The 21,386-nt window shown below is 49.0% G+C and overlaps 1 protein-coding gene across 6 annotated transcripts in view; it reads left to right on the top strand.

The window, feature by feature from the left end:
• Positions 1-21,386, top strand: part of ipcef1 (interaction protein for cytohesin exchange factors 1) — a 185,309-nt gene that overhangs the window by 97,627 nt on the left and 66,296 nt on the right. For 5 of the 6 annotated variants that reach the window (XM_038808457.1, XM_038808468.1, XM_038808472.1 and 2 more), the window contains 3 exons: positions 8,303-8,370; positions 8,488-8,564; positions 11,417-11,771. In XM_038808457.1, the coding sequence (XP_038664385.1) occupies positions 8,303-8,370; positions 8,488-8,564; positions 11,417-11,771 (500 nt within the window). The remainder of the gene's footprint in view (positions 1-8,302; positions 8,371-8,487; positions 8,565-11,416; positions 11,772-21,386) is intronic. The other variant, XM_038808484.1, reaches the window with a different exon arrangement.

Raw genomic sequence — 21,386 nt, 5'->3', positions numbered from 1 at the left:
GGACCCGGCGTTGAGAGGAGAGGGGGGGGACCCGGTGTTGAGAGGAGAGGGGGGGGGGACCCGGTGTTGAGAGGAGAGGGGGGGGGACCCGGTGTTGAGAGGAGAGGGGAGGGACCCGGCGTTGAGATGTGAGGGGGGGGACCCGGCGTTGAGAGGAGAGGGGGGGGACCCGGCGTTGAGAGGAGAGGGGGGGACCCGGCGATGGGGGGGGGGGTTGAGGGGGGGGTTGCGGCGATGAGGGGGGGGTTGCGGCGATGAGGGGGGGGTTGAGGGGGGGTTGTGGCGATGAGGGGGGGGTTGAGGGGGGGTTGCAGCGATGAGGGGGGTTGCGGCGTTGAGGGGGGAGGGGGGGTTGCGGCGTTGAGGGTGGGGGAGGGGGGGTTGTGGCGATGAGGGGGGGGTTGAGGGGGGGTTGCGGCGTTGAGGGGGGAGGGGGGTTGCAGCGTTGAGGGGGGTTGCGGCGTTGAGGGGGGGGTTGCGGCATTGAGGCGGGGTTGCAGCGTTGGGGGGGTTGCGGCGTTGAGGGGGGGTTGCGGCGTTGGTGGGGAGGGGGGGAGGGGTGGTGGGGAGGGGGGTAGGGGTGGTGAGGGGGGTAGGGGCGTTGGAGGGGGTAGGGGTGGTGAGGGGGGTAGGGGTGGTGAGGGGGGTAGGGGGCGGTGAGGGGGGTAGGGGCGGTGGAGGGAGGTAGGGGTGGTGAGGGGATAGGGGCGTTGGAGGGGGGTAGCGGCGTTGGAGGGGGGTGGAGTGGTGAGGGGGGGTTGGGGTAGGGGGAAGCGGCGTGCAGGGGGGGCGACGGTGCGTTGGCCCCGGTCATCCATCGCCCCCCCCTCTCTGCACGCCGCTGCCCCCTACCCCAAACCCCCCACCACCCCTACCCCCCTCCAACGCCCCTACCCCCTCACCACCCCTACCCCCCTCACCACCCCTACCCCCCTCCCCACCACCCCTACCCCTCTCCCCACCACCCCTACCCCCCTCCCCACCACCCCTACCCCCCTCCAACGCCGCAACCCCCCCTCTCAACGCCACAACCCCCCTCTCATCGCCGCAACCCCCCCCTCAACGCCGCAACCCCCCCCCAACGCCGCAACCCCCCCCAATGCCGCAACCAACCCCCCCCCCCCCCCCCAAACGCCGGGACACTCTCTCTCTCCCCCCCCCCACCCCCCCCAAACGCCCCCACACAAACGGCGGGACTCTCTCCTCATCTCCCCCCCCCTCCCACTCGCCCGAGGTCACTGAACGGCGTCAACCATCATCAATGGTTGACGCCGTTTTAAAGCTACTCTGTTTTTCGCCGATGTGACCCGTGGCCACGTCGGCGGGACTTCGGCCCATCCGGGCCGGGGATTTGTTGAAAGTAAAAAATCAATGACATCCCGCCGGCAGCCTCTGAAAACAGCTGTAAAAAAGTACAGGCCTTTCAGCCCACAATGTTGTGCCGACCATTTATGCTAATCTAAGATCAACCTAACCTACACCTACTGCTGTCCATGTACCTGTCCAAGAGTCGCTTAAATGTCCTGAATGACTCTGACTCCACCACCTCCGCAGGAAGTGCATTCCACACACCCACCACTCTCTATGTAAAGAACCCATCTCTGACATCTCCCCTATACCTTCCTCCAATCGCCTTAAAATGATGTCCCCTCGTGACAGCCATTTCTGCCCTGGGGAAAAGTCTCTGGCTATCCATTCTATCCATGCCTCTTATCAACCTTGTACGCCTCTATCAAGTCACCTCTCTTCCTTCTTCGCTCCGCTTTCCTTCACACAACTACTCCAGCGATGTCGTCTTCCACACCAGTCCTTCGGTATTTCTTCCTTTTTCCGCAATCCAAGATTCCTCACCACTGTGATTTAATGGAGTCCATGGTGTGACCACCCCATTTCCTGTACTCTTCATCCCTCTTGTCTGCACCTATTGACAAACCAGCCTTCAGATTTAACATTTTTGCCACCTGCAGTGCAATGCTGCCACCAAACATATCTTTTCCTCTGCTCCTCTTTCAGCATTCCAAAGAGACTGTTCACTCCGCGACATCCTGGTCCTTTCTTCCCATGGCGCCTTCCCCTATTTGCTGCTCATTGAGGTAGTCTCTTCTTTTTTTGGAGGGAGATTCTGCCCTCCACCCTATCACAGGCCTTCCTTTCTGTTCTATCCTCCACTGCCCCTTGTCTGAGTCCATTTGCTGATAAACTCTCGAGCTTCTTCCAGTTCTGACAAAACTTCGTGAAATGTTAATTCTGTTCCTCTTCCCACAGATGTTTCCTTCCCTGCTGAGTATTTACAGCATCTTCTGTTTTCAACCCAATCCATTCCAACTTGATAACCATGATCTGTTTCCCAGACTTACGTGCACCACTTAACGTCATCCAAACTACTCAACCTTTAAATGTCATGTACTGTACATCACCATTGTTCCAGCAGTCTATTGCCTGGCTTTAATTATGGCTGGGATTCTTCGGCTATTCTCTGGCAGCGGGATTCTCTGGTTCCGCTGGCAGCACACCTCCGCCTGCAGGTTTCCCGGTGGCATAGGGTTGCTTCAATGGGAAATCCCGTTAATGCAGGAACAAGGAGACCTGATGATAAGGGTTTTGGCAATGGGTCCTACTTCATTTGGGAATGAGAATGATGAGGGATTATGGGGGAAAAAAAGATGATCTGAATTAAATTACTGAAGATTAAATACTTCAATGTAGAAGAACCTAATTATGAAAAGACTTCAATGTAGTACAGACTTGCACTGCTCCTCGCTTTGGAAGCTTTATAGTTGTATGGATGCCAATTAACCTCCAGTACCTGACATTAAGGGGCCATTATTATTTAATCCAGCCTCGCCAATGATTTTCAGCGCTGGGAACATAACTACCAAAACTCATCTTGTCTTTGATATGAAGAGTGGAAAATGCTGGAAATACTCACCAGGTCTGGCAGCATTTGTGGAGAGAAAACAGAGTTGACGTTTCAGGTTATAATCTTTCATCAGAACACGAATTTTGGCTATACCTGAACATAAGAACTAGGAGCCATCTGGCCCCTCGAGCCTGCTCCGCCATTCAATGAGATCATGGCTGATCTTTTGTGGACTCAGCTCCACTTTCCGGCCTGAACACCATAACCCTTAATCCCTTTATTCTTCTAAAAACTATCTATCTTTATCTTTAAAATATTTAATGAAGGAGCCTCAACTGCTTCACTGGGCAAGGAATTCCATCGATTCACAACCCTTTGGGTGAAGAAGTTCCTCCTAAACTCAGTCCTAAATCTACTTCCCCTTATTTTGAGGCAATGCCTCCTAGTTCTGCTTTCACCCGCCAGTGGAAACAACCTATCTATTCCCTTCATAATTTTATATGTTTCTATAAGATCCCCCCCTCATCCTAAATTGCAACGAGTACAGTCCCAGTCTACTCAACCTCTCGTAATCCAACCCCCTCAACTCTGGGATTAACCAAGTGAATCTCCTCTGCACACCCTCCAGTGCCAGTATGTCCTTTCTCAGGTAAGGAGACCAAAACTGAACACAATACTCCAGGTGTGGCCTCACTAACACCTTATACAATTGCAGCATAACCTCCCTAGTCTTAAACTCCATCCCTCTAGCAATGAAGGTCAAAACTTTTTCCTTCTTAATCACCTGTTGCACCTGTAAACCAACTTTTTGCGACTCATGCACTAGCACACCCAGGTCTCTCTGCACAGCACCATGCTTTAATATTTTATCATTTAAATAATAATCCCTTTTGCTGTTATTCCTACCAAAATGGATAACCTCACATTTGTCAACATTGTATTCCATCTGCCAGACCCTAGCCCATTCACTTCACCTATCCAAATCCCTCTGCAGATTTCCGGTATCCTCTGCACTTTTTGCTTTACCACTCATCTTAGTGTCAACTGCAAACTTGGACACATTGCACTTGGTCCCCAACTCCAATCATCTATGTAAATTGTGAACAATTGTGGGCCCAACACTGATCCCTGAGGGACACCACTAGCTACTGATTGCCAACCAGAGAAACACCCATTAATCCCCACTCTTCGCTTTCTATTAATTAACCAATCCTCTATCCATGCTACTACTTTACCCTTAATGCCATGCATCTTTATCTTATGCAGCAACCTTTTGTGTGGCACCTTGTCAAAAGCTTTGTGGAAATCCAGATATACCACATCCATTGGCTCCCCATTATCTACCACACTGGCAATGTCCTCAAAAAATTCCACTAAATTAGTTAGGCACGACCTGCCCTTTATGAACCCATGCTGCGTCTGCCCAATGGGACAATTTCCATCCAGATGCCTCGCTATTTCTTCCTTGAGATAGATTCCAGCATCTTCCCTCCTACCGAAGTTAAGCTAACTGGCCTACAATTACCCGCTTTCTGCCTACCTTCTTTTTTTTAAACAGTGGTGTCATGTTTGCTAATTTCCAATCCGCTGGGACCACCCCAGAGTCTAGTGAATTTTGGTAAATTATCACAAGTGCTTTTGCAATTTTCCTAGCCATCTCTTTTAGCACTCTGGGATGCATTCCATCAGGGCCAGGAGACTTGTCTACCTTTAGTCCCATTAGCTTTAGTTTGCCCATCACTACCTCCTTAGTGATAACAATCATCTCAATGTCCTCACCTGTCATAGCCTCATTTCCATCAGTCACTGGCATGTTATTTGTGTCTTCCACTGTGAAGACCGACCCAAAAAACCTGTTCAGTTCCTCAGCCATTTCCTGATCTCCCATTATTAAATCTCCCTTCTCATCCTCTAAAGGACCAATATTTACCTTAGCCACTCTTTTTTTGTTTGATATATTTGTAGAAACATTTACTATCTGTTTTTATATTCTGAGCAAGTTTACTCTCAAAATCTATATTACTCTTCTTTATAGCTTTTTTAGTAGCTTTCTGTTGCCCCCTAAAGATTTCCCAGTCCTCTAGTCTCCCACAAATCTTTGCCAGTTTGTATGCTTTTTCCTTCAATTTGATACTCTCCCTTATTTCCTTAGATATCCACGGTCGACTTTTCACTCTTTCTACCGTCCTTCCTTTTTGTTGGTATAAACCTTTGCTGAGCACTGTGAAAAATCGCTTGGAAGGTTCTCCACTGTTCCTCAACTGTTCCACCATAAAGTCTTTGCTCACAGTCTACCTTAGCCAGCTCTTATCTCACCAATTGTAATCTCCTTTGCTTAAGCACAAAACACTAGTGTTTGATTTCACCTTCTCACGCTCCATCTGTATTTTAAATTCCACCATATTGTGATCGCTCCTTCCGAGAGGATCCCTAACTATGAGATCATTAATTAATCCTGTCTCATTACACAGGGCCAGATCTAGGACCGCTTATTCCCTCGTAGGTTCCATTACATACTGTTCGAGGAAATTATTGCGGATACATTCTATAAACTCCTCCTCAAGGCTGCCTTGTCCTATCTGGCTAAACCAATTGACATGTAGATTAAAATCCCCCCATGATAACTGCTGGACCATTTCTACATGCATCAGTTATTTCTTTGTTTATTGCCTGCCCCACCATAATGTTACTATTTGGTGGCCTACAGACTACGCCTATCAGTGACTTTTTCGCCTTGGGTGTTCCTGATTTCCACCCAAATGGATTCAACCTTATCCTCCATAGCACCGATGTCATCCCTTACTATTGCCCGGATGTCATCCTTAAATAACAGAGCTACACCACCTCCCTTACCATCCACTCTGTCCTTCCGAATAGTTTGATACCCTTGGATATTTAACTCCCAGTCGTGACCATCCTTTAACCATGTTTCAGAAGCCTACACATATTCATTTTCTGGCAGGGATCAAAGGATAACAACCAGGAATTAGACACCAAACTATCTTTTTCCCATTCCTCAGCAGAAATAAGGAACCTCTTGGGCCAGATAGGCTGAGAGAGGTTAATTTAGACCAGAACAAAATGTGGCACCTCATTGATGTATACGGGTCATTGCAACACCATATCGTCCATGGACCCAACAAAGCAACTCCAAAATATACTTTTGATTAAGCATATAAGAATATTTCTGTAGCTGATATCTGAGTGGTCTGCCACAGGGAACATTGCTGGGGCTTCAACTGTTTACAATTTATATAAATGATTTGGATGATGGGATGGATGGAATGGTTGCTAAATGTGCTGATGACACAAATATACAGTAAGAAGTCTTACAACACCAGGTTAAAGTTCAACAGGTATATTTGTCACTCACCTGATGAAGGAGCTGCACTCCAAAAGCTAGCGATTCCAAATAAACCTGTGGACTTTAACCTGGTGTTGTGAGACTTCTTACTGTGCCTATCCCAGTCCAAAGCCGGCATCTCCACATCATGGACACAAAGATAGTTTGGAAAGTAAGTTTGTGAAGAGGACGTATACAGATAAGTTAGGTAAGTAGGCAAAGATCTGCAAAGTAGAATACCATGTGGGAAAATGTGAGGCTGTCCATTTTGGCAGAACAAATGAGAAAGAAGCATATCACCTAGTGCAAAATTGCAGAGCTCTGGGATACAGCGGGATCTGGGTGTCCTAGTGCATGGATCACGTAAGGTTGGTGTGCAGGTGCATAAGTAATTTGGAAGGTTAATAGCATGTTATCATTTATTGTGAGGGGAATTGAAGACAAGACTATGCTTCATTGTACAAGGCATTAACGAGACCTGGGGCAAAATTCTCCGACCCCCCCCCCCCCCCCCCCCCCCCCGTAGGGTCGGAGAATCGTCCGGGGACGGCGAAAATCCCACCCCGCCGTGGCCGGAATTCTCTGCCACCCGGGAATTGGCGGGGGCAGGAATCACGCCCCGCTGATCGGCGTGCCCTCTGCGCCGGTCAGCGAGCCCCCCGCGGCGATTCTCCGGCCCACGATGGGCCGAAGTCCCGCTGCTGAGAGGCCAATCCCGGCACCGTGGTTTCAACCACCTCTGGTGGCGGCGGGATTGGCGGTGCGAGCGGGTCCCCGGGGTCCTGGGGGGGGGGGGGCGCGGGGCGATCGGACCCCGGGGGGTGCCCCCACGGTGGCCAGGCCCACGATCGGGGCCCACCGATCGGCGGGCGGGCCAGTGCCGTGGGGGCACTCTTTTTCTTCCGCCGCCGCCACGGCCTCCACCATGGCGGAGGTGGAAGAGAAACCCCCCTACCGCGCATGCGCCGATGATGACGTCAGCGGCAGCTGACGCACCGGCGCATGCGTGAACCTGCGAAGGCCTTTCGGCCAGCCCCGACGGCGGCCGGCGGGCGTCAAAGGCCGTTGGCGCCGGTTTTGGCGCCAGTCGCCGTGGCGCTAACCACTCCGGCGTGGGCCTAGCCCCCAAAGGTGCGGAGAATTCCGCACCTTTGGGGAGGCCCGACGCCGGAGTGGTTGCCACCACTCCGCTACGCCGGGACCCCCCGCCCCGCCGGGTAGGGGAGAATCCCGGCCCTGATCAGGAGTGCTGTGTGATGTGTTGGTCACCCTGTTTAAGGAAAGATGTAAATGCATTGGAAGCGGCTCAGAAAAGGTTTACTAAACTAATACCTGGAATTGTCAGGTTATTTTTTTTTAAAGAGTACCCAATTATTTTTTCCAATTAAGGGCCAATTTTAGCATTACCAATCTACCTGCCCTACAGTTGTGGAGGTGAGACCCACGCAGACATGGGGAGAATGTACAGACTCCACACGGACAGTGGCCCAGGGCCAGGATCTAACCCGGATCCTTGGCGCCGTGAGGCAGCAGTGCATGGACAAGTTACCTAATGAGGGAAAGGTTGGACAGTCTAGGCTTGTATCCTGAAGGGAGTTGACAGGGTGATTGTGGAGAGGATGTTTCCTCTTGCTGGCGAATCTACAACTAGGGGTCCCTGTTTAAAAATAAGAGGTTGCCCATTTAAGACAGAGATGAGGGGTAAAAGATTCTCTGAGGGTTGCGAGACTTTGGAATTCTCTTCCTCAAAAGGTGGTTGAGGCAGAGTCTTTAAATATCTTTAAAGTAGAGGTAGATAGATTCTTGACAAGCAAGGGGGTGAAAGGTTATTGTGAGCTTAAAATGAGATGAGCTACGATCTTATTGAATGACGGAGCAAGCTTGAAGGGCCGAGTGGTCTACTCCTGATACTCATAATGTCGATGTAAAAACCGTACTGCTGACACTTTTTAACAACATTGTCAAAGGCTCGGATAGAAGTGTTATGTCTGTTTCACAGTGAATTTTGGAAGGTAAATATCTGAATTCATTGTCATCGATACCCTCTGGTGCAATTGGATATGTGCAATATTAAATTATATTTCTCATTAATCTTTTAGGTGGATGAATAAAATGGGTTTAGCTGCTATTCACTATACCCTACCAGCTTCAGAAGCAAAAACTGAAGGTATGTGTTTTGTTGAAATGAGTAGGAAATTACTGAAGGGCCACGGGGCATCATTATCGCTTGCTGATTTTTGACTAACCTAATTTTCTGCCAATGGTGAATTATTTCTTGCTGCAGAATGTTGGAGTGAGAGCGAGCACGAAGATGTGGAGATTCCATCAGACGTGCCACCCGTGTCATGTGAAGCACAGCAGGTAAATGTTGTTCAAGAGAACACAAAACTGTTAATAACCATAGCACAGTATACAGGCTAGATTAAGTGTATTATCTTTTCACAATGGGTCTTTTACGAGAGAATTACTAATTAACTGTGGTACATTGCACAATACCAAATCTAAATTGGTTTATTGCCTGTCTGTTCCACATTGAATTGCTCCAGAAAACTGGCACAAAAACATTCTAAATATTCATCTTCTGGACCACACACTTGCCAACTTGAATGTGCCAGTCTGTATGAAAATTAAAGTCCCCCACAATTACTACATTGTCTTTGTTACAAGCTCCAATATTTTTTTATTTATACTCTGGTCAACAGTATAACTACTGTTAGGGGGCCGATAAACTATTCCCACCTGTGTCTCACTCTTGCTATTCCTAATTTCCACCCATATCAATTCTGCTCCATGATCTTCTAAGACCAGACACTTTCTCAATATGATATGAATTTGAGATGAGAAAAGAACTGTACAAAAGAGAGAAGTGAGCTTGGATAACTGGATAGGAAAGTAAATTGTGAAGAGGACGTAAGGAAGCTGCTAAAGTACAGAGATAGGTTAAGTGAATGGGCAGAAATCTGGCAAATGGGGCGGGATTCTCTGATCCTGAGGCTAAGTGTTGACGCCGTCGTAAACGCCGTCGCGTTTCTCGACGGCGTCAACATGACCTCAGGAACAGCGATTCTGACCCATAAAGGGGGCCAGCATGACACTGGAGCGACCCATGCCGTTCCAGTTGCCGATCCGCGGCACCGCGGGTCTGTGCATGCGCAGTGAGACCGGCCCCGACGCAACATGGCATAGGGCTAAAGAGGCTGGCGCGGAACAAAAGAGCCCCCAGCCCGAGAGGTGGGCCCGCCGATCGGTAGGCCCCAATCGCGGGCCTTGCCACAGCGGAGGACCCCCCCTCCCCCGGGTCAGACTCCCTCCACCCCCCAACAGGCCACGGATGCATGCACAGCGAGGCCCTGCCGGGTAAGAGCAGGTGTGAACGGCGGCAGCGGACTTCGCTATTTTTGCATAGCCGCTCGGCCCATCCCGGGTGGAGAATCGCCCGGGGTGGGCTGCGTAGAGCGGCCCCCGAGCACACCGGCGCCAATGGCGGCGATTCTCCGCTCTCCGGAGAATCAGCGGACCGGCATTGGGGCAACATGGCGCAATTCGCACCCGTCCTGGCGATTCTCCAGCCCGGCCTAGGCTGAGAGGGCAGCACGGTAGCATTGTGGATAGCGCAATTGCTTCACAGCTCCAGGGTCCCAGGTTCAATTCCGGCTTCGGTCACTGTCTGTGCGGAGTCTGCACATCCTCCCCGTGTGTGCGTGGGTTTCCTCCGGGTGCTCCGGTTTCCTCCCACAGTCCAAAGATGTGCAGGTTAGGTGGATTGGCCATGATAAAATTGCCCTTAGTGTCCGAAATTGCCCTTAGTGTTGGGTGGGGTTATGGGGATAGGGTGGAGGTGTTGACCTTGGGTAGGGTGCTCTTTCCAAGAGCCGGTGCAGACTCGATGGGCCGAATGGCCTCCTTCTGCACTGTAAATTCTATGATAATCTATGAGAGAATCCCGCCCATGGAGTATAATTTGAGCAAATGTGAAATTGTTAATTTTGGCAGGAAGAATAAAAAAGAAACTTATTATCTAAATGATAAGAGATTGTAGAGCTCTGAGGTGCAGAGGGATCTGGGTGTCCTAGTGCATGAATCGCAAAAGGCACAAGTACAGGTACAGCAAGTAATTCGCAAAGCTAATAGAGTGTTGATATTTCTTGTGAGGGGAATTGTTTACAAAAGTAGGGCGGTAATGCTTCAGTTGTACAGGGTATTGGTGAAAAGCACATCTGGAGTATTGGTCTCTTTATTTAGGAAAGATGTAAATGCATTAGAAACAATTCAGATAAGGTTTACTGGACTAATACCAAAAAGGGGCAGGTGTCATTATGAGGAAAGGTAGGAGAGTTTAGGTTTGTATCCACTAGCGCTTAGAAGAGTAAGAGGCAACTTGGTCGAAACTTTGAAGAGGGGTCTTGAGAGGGTGGATGTGGAGATGATATTTCCTCTTGTCAGAGAATCTAGGACTGGGAGATTCTCATTTAAGGGGTTTCTCATTTAAGACAGAGATGAGGAGATTTGTTTTTTCTTGAGGGGCGTGAGTCCCTGGAACTCTCTTTCTCAAAAGACATGATGTGGAGATGCCGGCGTTGGACTGGGATGAGCACAGTAAGAAGCCTTACAACACCAGGTTAAAGTCCAACAGGTTTGTTTCAAACCACTAGCTTTCGGAGCGCAGCTCCTTCCTCAGGTGAATGAAGAGGTTGGTTCCAGAAACACCTCTGCATGACGTGCCAGAAAGGCCCCCGGAAGTGTGGAGGATTCTGCAACTTCCGGGCAGCCTGACGTCGGAGTGGTTCACGCCACTCTTTGGCGCCGATACGGCCCGCCGCCGGTTGGGGGAGAATCTCGGCCTTTGTGTCAGTGTATTTAATGTAAGTACTGTCTTTATATTGGAAGTGCTATCCTTCAGATGAGATATTATTCCCATAGATGGTTGCCAAATACGCCATTACATGATTCAAAGAAACACAGGGTCCATCTGTCTTGGTCAACTGACATTTGGCCAGATTATTAGTCATTCACAAACCAATCTTTTGCTGGCTGCTATGTTTAATAAGAGTGACTTTAACATAGGTGAAGTCATTTGGACTGATTTGAAATGCAAGAGGAATGCAGACCTATTGTTATATATAAATGGAAACTGGTTTAATATCTTCAAAAAAATTAGCTAAAATATGTAAGAGAATAAATGGAACTTTGTTCTGACTTTTCTAATCCTGCAGACACCTGCTCTTCAGTCTCCATTTGTGTCTAGTGAAGTATCAAGTTCTTATTCTTCACCAGAGAGCACCAGCCAGTCAATAGCATCTGCAGCTTCACCAACACAATATTCCTGTCAGGAAAGACTATCATGCCTTGACATTGTTAATTCATCTTGCTCTGATGATGGGCACCGGTACTTAATGTCTAGTGTGGGATCTTCACAGCAGGAAATAAGTGAAAAGGCAAAAGCTGAGCGAAAAAGGATTAGCTCTGGATCCCATGAGAATTTGGCTGCAGGAGCACCGCAATTCGCTCTTCCTGGAGAAGATAATGAGACAGCAGACCACGCAACTGTTTTCACCACATCTGCCAAAGGTAGGAATTTGACTCATTTCCAAAAGATTTTCTTCCCTTCTGTTCTGAGGTAAGATTCAGTTGACATTAACTGAACCCAGATACCTTGGCTGAATGAATGTAGAAAGTTGGAAAGGATTTTATTGAGTGAGGCATCACAGTCAAGTTGAATCCTGTTCTCAATATCCACTTGCACACTCTCGAGTTGAGGTCATTTAATAAACGTTATTTTTATTGAATTTAATTCTTTGGTTTTTGATTCCGCCTTTTAAGCTCCAGGAAGATGGCAGCTGTAACACTCAGGCTGAAATCAGTTGAGCCAAGAAAGCCCAGTCTGCGTTGGGGGAGCATTTTCATCCTAATTATTCAGATTTATAATGTTTAATGTGTCTCTGGGTCAATTCTCTTTCTCTTGCTCTGTCTCCGAATGAATGTGGTTCCCATTTGCCACTGTGTTGGTTTCAGTTGTAGGAAAAGTTTGCGAATGTAACTAACTCAAGGTATTTGGTAATTGATGGTGGAAGTTTTGATGTTTTGATAATCTTTTCCTTTCATGTAACTGACTTTGGTGCGGAAGGATGAAAGCAGCACCCAAAGGATTTTGGTTCAAGAGGAAAGCAACTGTTATAAAGTTATATGTGAAATGTAGGAGTTGTGTTTTTTTGCCAGGAAGTAACTTACATCCTGATATGTAAGTTACCTCCTGATAACTTGCATATCGGGGCTGTCTGAAATGGGCCATGGATAACATTCCTAAATTAATGTTACTGAAAAATAGATGTTTGGAATAAATGAGATGACAGATGTGCGAACAGACGCTGCACCTTTATTCTTTCATAGAATCCCTACAGTGCACAAGGAGGCCTTTGGTCCATCGAATGTGCACTGACCCACTGAAAGAGCACCCTACTGAGGCTCATGCCCCTGCCCTATCCCCGAAACACCACCTAACCTTTGGACATTAAGGACAATTTTAGCATGACCAATCCGCCTAACCTTCAAATCTTTGGGCTGTGGGAGGAAACCGGAGCACCCAGAGGAAACCCACGCAGACATGGGGAAAACATGCAAACACCACGCAGGCAGTCACCGTGGTCGGAATCAAACCTGGGCCCCTGGTACAGCGAGGCAGCTGTGCTAACCACGGTGCCATGGCATGCCTTGCGATGTGAACAGCACTGACAAGGACAACATTTATTGCCCATCCATAATTGCCCTCAGAAAGATGTTGGTGAACTGCCTTCTTACCACTGCAGGCTATGTGTAATATGTACATCCATAGCACTGTTAGCAAGTGAGTTCCAGGTTTTTGACCCAGCAACAGTGAAAGAACGATGATATAGTTCCAAGTTTGGATGATGTTTCACTTGCAGATGGTAGCATTTCCACGCGACTCCTGCCCTTGTTCTTGTATGTGGTGAAGATTAAGTTTGGAAGCTGCTGTCGCTGGAGGCTAGCTGAGTTTCTGCAGTGCCTCTTACAGATGGTAAAGACTGTGTCCACGGTATGCAGGTAGGGGTGGGAGTGAGTGTTTAGGGTGACGTATGGGAGACAATGAATTGGGCTGTTTTGTCCTGGATGGTGTGGAGTTTCTTGGGTGTTGTTGGAGCTGCAGTCATCCAGGTAAATGGAGAGTATTCCATTACATTCCTGACTTGTGCCTTTTATATGATGGACACTGAGAATTCAGGAGGTTAGTTATTTGCCGCAGAGTTCTCAGCATCTGAGCTGCTCTGATGTGACTAGTTCATTTAAATTTTGCACAATGGTAATGCCCAGTATGGGAGGGGATGGTGTAATGGTATCGCCACTGGACTAATAATCTAGAGCCTTGGGTGAGTGCTCTGGGGACCCGGGTTCGAATCCTGCCATGGCAGATGGTGAAATTTAAATTCAATAAAAAAAATTAATCTGGAATTAAAAGTCAAATGATGCCCAAGAAACTATTGTCAATTGTCATAAAAACCCATCTGCTCACTAATGTGCTTTAGAAAGGAAATCTGCTGTCCTCACCTGGCATGGCCTACATGTGACTCCAGATCCACAGCAATAAATGCCCACATGAAATGTCACTCAGATTAAGTGCAATGAGGAATGGGAAATAAATGCTGACCTAGCCAGCAGTTCGTGCATCCAAGCAATACAATAAAATGTTGATGGGAAGGGATTCAGCAATGGTAACGCCATTGAATGTTAAGGGGAGGCGGTTAGATTCTCTTTTCGGAAATGGTCATTGCTTGACACTGGGCAATGCAAAGGTTATTTGTCACTTAGCAGGCCAGGTCTAAATGTTATCCAGGTATTGCTGCACGTGGATATGAATTGCTTCAGTAGCCCAGTGCATTGTTCAATCATCAGCGATCAGTCCCACTTCTGACATGATGCAGAGAACGTCATTGATGGAGTAGTTGAAGATGCTTGGGTCAAGGACACTATCCTGAAGAACTCTTCAGTGATGTTCTCAGGCTGAGATGAGTCTCCAGCAACCATGACCATAACTAACTTCCTTTGATATGACTAGATATAACTCCAACCTATGGAGAGTTTTCTCCTTGATCCCCTTTGACTCTAGTTTTGCCAAGGCTCCTTGATGCCATGTTGAGAGCAGTCACTCCTACCTCACCGCTGGAGTTCAGCTCATGTTTGAACCAAGGCTGTAATGAGGTCAGGAGCTGAGTGACCCTGATGGAACTCAAACTGAGCATCAGTGAGCAGGTTGTTGCTATGTAAGTTCTCGATAGCATTGTCAGTGATACCTTCCATCACTTTGTTGATCTTTGAGAACAGACTGATGGGGCAATAATTGGCTAGATTAGATTTGTCCTGTTTTTTATGGGCAGAACACACCTGAGCAATTTTCCACACTGTCAGGAACATGCCAGTGTTGCGTACGGTTACTGAAATAGTTTGGCAAGGTCTAGTTCTTGAACACATACTTTAAAACTTGATTGCATTTATTGCCCATCCCCAATAGCCCTTGTGGGGCAGTTAGGAGTCGACCACATGAGTTACATGTAGGTCAGACCAGGTAAGGATGTTGGATTTCCTTTCCAGAGGGCAGAAGTGAAGGGTTTGAACAAAAATCAACAATGGTTTCACGGTTATCGTTAGACTTTTAATTCCAGATTTTTTTATTGAATTATAATTTTACCATCTGCCATGGTGTGATTCAAACCCAGGACCCCAGAGCATTACCCACGGTCTCTAGATTACTGGTCCAGTGATAATACCACAACATCATATTTTCCCCTTAGGATGTTGTCATGGCCCACAGCCTTTACCAGGGGCTGGTTTAGCACACTGGGTTAAATCGCTGGCCTTTAAAGCAGACCAAGGCAGGCCAGCAGCACGGTTCAATTCCCGTACCAGCCTCCCCGAACAGGCGCCAGAATGTGGCAACTAGGGGCTTTTCACAGTAACTTAATTTGAAGCCTACTCGTGAAAATAAGCGATTTTCATTTCATTACTGTATTTAGTGCCACTATTCAACCACTATAACCATCTTCCTTTGTGCCTGGTGTGACTCCAACCAGTGGAGCGTTTCCCCCAATTCCCATTGATGCCTTGATGCCATTCTCACTCAAAAGCTGCCTTGATGTCAAGGACAGTCATTCTCATCTCTGCAGTTCAGCTCTTTTGTCCACGTTTGAACCAAGGCTGTAATGAGATTAGGAGCTGAGTGACCCTGGCTGAACCCAAACAGAGCGTCAGTGAGCAGGTTATTACTTAGCAAGTACCACTTGATAACACAGTTGATGACTCCTTCCATCATTTTACTGATGTTTAAGAGTAGACTGATAGGGCGGTAAATGTCCAGGTTGGATTTGTCCTGCTTTTTGTGTACAGGACATACCTGGGCAATTTTCCACATTGCCGGGTAGATACCAGTGTTGTAGCTGTACTGGAACAGCTTGACTTGGGACACGGTAAGTTCTGGAACACAAGTCTTCAGTACTATTTCTGGAATATTGTTAAGCCCATAGCCTTTCCAGTACCCAGTGCCTTCAACCGTTTCTTGATATCCCGTGGAGTGAATCGTATTGGCTGAAGACTGTCATCTGTGATGCTGGGGACCTCCAGAGGAGACAGAGATGGATCATCCACTTGGCACTTTTGGCTGAAGATTGTTGTGAGTCCTCCTGGTCACATTCCCCGAGCTCTCATGTCCTGTGACTGACCCTCTGGGACCCTCAGGGGAATAGGACACCCCTCATGGCCTTTAATGTGTCTAGGAGCCTCCCCAGGTCAGCGTCCCCAAAATCTTGGGGCCAGTCTCCTTGGTGCCATTGTTGCCAGCTGACTGGGATTGGCTGAGCAAGTGCTGCTTAAGTGCTGCTCGATCTTGTTCACGGTGGGGGGCCTGGCGAGCGTGGTCTCAAAGAATCAGCTGGCGAGCCTTTATTTGGGGTGAGAAGCTCGTTAAGTGGGCCAATTAATGTTGAATATCTTTGCCGGCCTCGCTGGGCCGAGCACCGGGAAGCCCACAGCAATTCCCATTCGCTACCACACTTAGAAATTTTTCCGGAGCATCGTGCGCCAAGTATCGGGGCTGGTTTAGCACAGAGGGCTAAACAGCTGGCTTGTAATGCAGAACAATGCCAGCAGCGCGGGTTCAATTCCCGTACCGGCCTCCCCAAACAGGCACCGGAATGTGGCCACTATGGGCTTTTCACAGTAAATTCATTGAAGTCTACTTGTGACAATAAGTTATTCTTATTATTATTATTATTATTATTTTGGGTGAGTCGTGGGCTAGTTCTTGCCAGCTTTTGTGGGTGAGATCCACAACACTATTATCCAGGACTGGAATCCAATGCTGTAAGAAGATCAATGACCTCTCCCGAGCCGCACGGGTAGGTTAGCACAGCCCCCCTAGCATCAGACCCACCAGCCACCATTGCCCCCCCCCCCCCCCCCCCCCCCCCCCCCCCCCCCCCCCCGCCACCCAACAACAATGCGCCTGGCACCACCTCCGCCCAGCACCATTCCTTGCTTGGCCCACCAGTGTCCATCAGTGCTGCCCATGCCAGCTCCACCACACCCCCCCCCCCCCCCCCCCCCCCCCCCCCCCCGGCGATAAACAAAGTGTGAGGCTCACAATCCCCTCTCTGTGTCCACGCAGGAGAAGTGCTGGGTGAGGGCCCAGGCGGGCGGCGGGATGCCGGATATCGGAGTCCTCATTCCCGATGAGGAATGGGCGCTGAGGTAGCGAGGGAGGCCAAGGACAGACCGGTCACCGATATGGAGGTTGTTGGAAGGCGCAGAGGTCAGAATCCACCAGACATACCCAGATAACCTTTCACACATGAGTTGATAATGCCAGACAGAATGATCCTCCCCTCCCACTGATCCGTGTTCATTCTCCAGCAGGATCTTCATCCGATGGTGTCAGCCCATCCGGGGTGATCCACCCCCTAAGAAAACATCTCAGAGGGAAGCTCTGAGGAGAGCACCATATTCGTAGAAAGCTGTCATCCCCACCTTCCACCAGAGCAGAGACACACACCTCGGTGGGCGACAGTAGTGGTCAGTCTTCTGGGGCACATTCTGGTGAGGAACATGCAGCTGCTGATGCATATGAGGTGGGCCCAGGCACACCCAAGTGAGGCAGAAGTCAGAGGTCTGCTGATCCCAGGATCCAGCTGCATCTGAGTCAGATGCTGAGCCTCTGGACCAGGTTTACCCGGGGTTGATGCAGTTGATAGGATGCTGCTGTGATATTCAGAGGGGGATGTCAGCGACACTCCAGGTCCATAGCCAATTGGAGGAGTCCCAGAGGCTACGGGCGCGGGAGATGGCACCTGTGATGCGTGGCATCGAGGCCAACACTGCTAGGATGGCAACTGCAGTGGAGAGCCTGGTGCATGACTTCGGCAGCATGAATGGAAGTGCCCAAGGCGTGGCTCAGTCAGTGACGGCCATGGCTGAGGGCTTCGGTAGCATGAATGGAAGTGCCCAAGACATGGCTCAGTCAGTGACGGCCATTGCTGAGGGCTTCGGTAGCATGTTGAACTCACTGGGAGATGTGTCGCAGTCCCAGGTGGGCCTTTCTAAGGCGCAGCAGAGCATGTTCCAGTCTCAGCTGGGCATTTCCTAGGTGTTCCTGAGTGTGTCGCATTCACTGGGGTACGAGTTGCGGTCACAGGTGGATATTGCCGAGGTACTGCAGAGCATGGCCCAGTCACTGAGGAGAATGGCCAAGGCCGTCGACATGGAGCAGACATAAGGGAACCGCCAGGGCTGGCAGAGCCAGACAACGCAGGGGCAGCCGTCCTGAGGTGACCCCCAGGGCTCGACAGGCACCAACCAGGAGGAGGGGCCGTTGGTTGCCAACCTGGAGCCACCCTATGGAGTAGCGACAGCAGCCACCAGCTCCCCCGAGCTCCCTCCCCCTGACAATGGTGAGTTTCGAGGTCAGCCCTGAGAACAAGGTGGCACAGCGAGTCATTTGCCGCCAGCAAATGAGCTGGCACCCTCCGGACCAGGGCTCCCAGATGATGCCCACCCGGGACATCAAAAGCCAAAGGATGTTGTAAGCAGCAGGCCGCCTCCACCTCTGATGTGCATCCTGGGGACAAACCTAGACGCGTTGTAGAAGACAGAAGGCCAAGCAGGTTGAGAATCGCTGAGAGGGCGCCGGAGGGGGGGCAGGGGGGATGTGAGGTAGCGATCTGGGGGGGTGGTGTTGGGAGTGGTAGGGAAGGGGGCTGGTACCATCAGGGGCTATGAGCAGTTGGGGACACAAATGTATAGCACGGTAGCATTGAGGATAGCACAACTGCGTCACAGCTCCAGGGTCCCAAGTTCGATTCCGGCTTGGGTCACTGTCTGTGCGGAGTCTGCACATCCTCCCCGTGTGTGCGTGGGTTTCTTCCGGGTGCTTCGGTTTCCTCCCACAGTCCAAAGATGTGCAGGTTAGGTGGATTGGCCATGCTAAATTGCCCGTAGTGTCCAAAATTGCCCTTAGTGTTATGTGGGGTTACTGGATTATGGGGATAGGGTGGTGTTGTTGACCTTGGGTAGGATGCTCTTGTAGAAGTGGATTTCATTTGGAACTTCGCTGATAGGGTTAATATAACAGTTCTGAAAAGCTCTGTGAAAGAGATGTCAACAGGTCAAGGGATGAAATAAAGGGAGTGTGTCTGACCGTATCTGTAAAAGCAAAGATGTCAGAAGGTTATGGGATGGAATATAGGGAGTGTGGCATTGGTACTAATTAATGTTCTGACCCGTATCTGTAAAAGCAGAGAGGTCAAAAAGGCAAAGAATGGAATGAATGGGAACCGTTACTTTATTGCAGAGATAAACATAATTAAGCTCGTTTGACCAGTTGGAACAATTAAACATTGAAATGTAAGGGGGACTGTCTTTGGAGTGAGTTGAGCCATATGGCCATGGGATACAAAAACCTTTGTATTAATATTGATAGTGACTTGTGCTAATGATTATGTCAAAAATAACCTCCCGACCTCGAAGAATAATTCCATATATGTACATGTTCTGGATCCTTGCAAAATCATAGGTGTATCTAGGAATTTAAAGGGACCACCCCTAAGCTGTAAGATGTATAAAGATACCGTCCATATTTTGGACTTTGGCACTTCTCGAAGGTGGTTACCCGACTGCTTAGAGATTTGTCCCGGCCGTAAATAAACGAATATTCGTTACTGACGTGTTCGAGTGTTTTACTTCTGGACTGACGATCAGATACGTGAAAGCGCAATTCACACTCTTTCCAAGAGCCAGTGCAGACTCGATGGGCCGAATGGCCTCCTTCTGCACTGTAAATTCTATGAGAAAAAAATGAAAGCACGTTGCACCTGAGAAATGAGACGCCTTTGGCACTTTCTTCTGCAATGAGGGCTGACCTCAGATCCCTCCCCCCAGCCCCCTGGACATGGTGGTCTTGGATTTCCCTCACTAACCCCCCCCCCCCCCCCCCCCCCCCCCCCCACCCCCCCAGACACACCATGTGCAGGTGATGGGTGTGAGCGAGCACTCAGCAGGCAAACAGGAGTCAGATTTAGGCATAGATTGAGGAACACCAGCGTTCAGCTCACAACGGGTTATCATCACCCCCCTGCCTTCGACAGTGACCCGCTGACACTGCTGACACAGCCCCGTCACCCTGGGGTGATGTCACACATGCCTCGGGAGAGTGGTACACAATGGGGGGGTGAGGGGCTGAGATGGCAGGCAAAGCCACGTCCAATGTGAAGCGGGCAGGGATGAGGTTCTCCCTGGCCTTCTGGGATGTCGGACGCTCGCCTGTCCTCCGTCCTCTGGCTGGTCCTGCGTGTCCTCCTCTGGTTCGTCTTCCAACCCCTCCTGATCTAACGCCTCCATCCTCCTTCTCAGAGGTGGCCTCTCGCGTGGTTCACCGGCCTTGTTGTTTCACCAAGTCGAGCACGACAAAGTTGGTAAATCATGTCCAAGGCTCCAGGACAACTCCCTCCCAACTTTATACTATTGCGTCTCTACCTCTGATGGGTCTGTAATAAGGGAGTCTGGGGCCATTGGCTACAAGGTATGATTTGGTGAGCATGACTGTGTCAGGCTGTTGCTTGATTGGGCTGTAAGGTGGCTCTCCAAACTTTGCCTCAGTTCCCCAGATGGTCATGAGGAGGAACTGGAGGCCTTGGGGTTAACTGGGTAAAGTGTGCCTTTGTTCTTTCTGGGGCTTGAGTTGATGCCAGTTGGTGTCTCCTGTTTTATTCTTCTTTGACTTTTCTGTAGTTGCTTGATGCAGCTGAGTGTCTTGTTAGATTATTTCAGAGGACAGTTAAAAGTCAATCACATTGCTGTGGATCTGGAGTCACGTATTGTCTAGACTGGGTAAGGACGGCATATTTCTTTCCCTGCAGGACATTAGTGAGCCAGTTCAGTTTTTACTACAATCCAGTCGTTTCATTATCATTGTTAATGGGATTAGTTTTAACTCCAGATTTATTAAGTAATAGAATTTAAATTTTACCAGCTGCATTTGTGGGAGTTGAATGGAAACATAAGAAACAGGGGCAGGACCATTTTCCCCTTGAGCTTTACCCCATTCCATACCCAGAATGGCTGATCTACCTGCATTTCCACCTTCCTGCCCTCTCCCAGGGTTGGGGAGGGGGGGAAATTGCAAAGTAAAATTGAGAGCACAGCCAGATCAGCCATGATCCTTTTGAAGCAGGCATGGCGGTATGTATGGCCTACTCCTCCTCAGTCCTCTGCTCCTGCGCAAATTCACTTTGTTTTAAATCACAACACGCCAATGTAACAAATTTCCAAATCTATTTGATGAAGGAAAACAAAATGACCAAATATCCAAAAAGTGTCAACCAAAGAGATAAAGGATTTAGACTTATTTGGTTGAACAGAGAGTTGCGAAAAGCAGAGAAGCATTGACAAGGACATACAAAGTATACATTAAACATCTCACAATAACAGATGAAGTATGGAGGGATAAATTAGCCTATAAAGAACGAGCAAAGGAAAACTAATGGCTGGAGAGCAGGGCAGATGAACTTTTAGTAATTTATTATTTGCAATCACAAGAGCAGCTTTGGTGTTATCCTCGATACCAATATGCCAAGCAATTTGGAGGGAGGAATGACAGAGTTTCTCTGCGATTAATGTTTCGCAAAACAG

This window comes from Scyliorhinus canicula, chromosome 1, assembly GCF_902713615.1.
Source record: "Scyliorhinus canicula chromosome 1, sScyCan1.1, whole genome shotgun sequence".
Lineage (NCBI taxonomy): Eukaryota > Metazoa > Chordata > Chondrichthyes > Carcharhiniformes > Scyliorhinidae > Scyliorhinus > Scyliorhinus canicula.
Note: the sequence above shows the minus strand (reverse complement) of the source record. Positions and strands in the feature narration are given on the sequence as shown.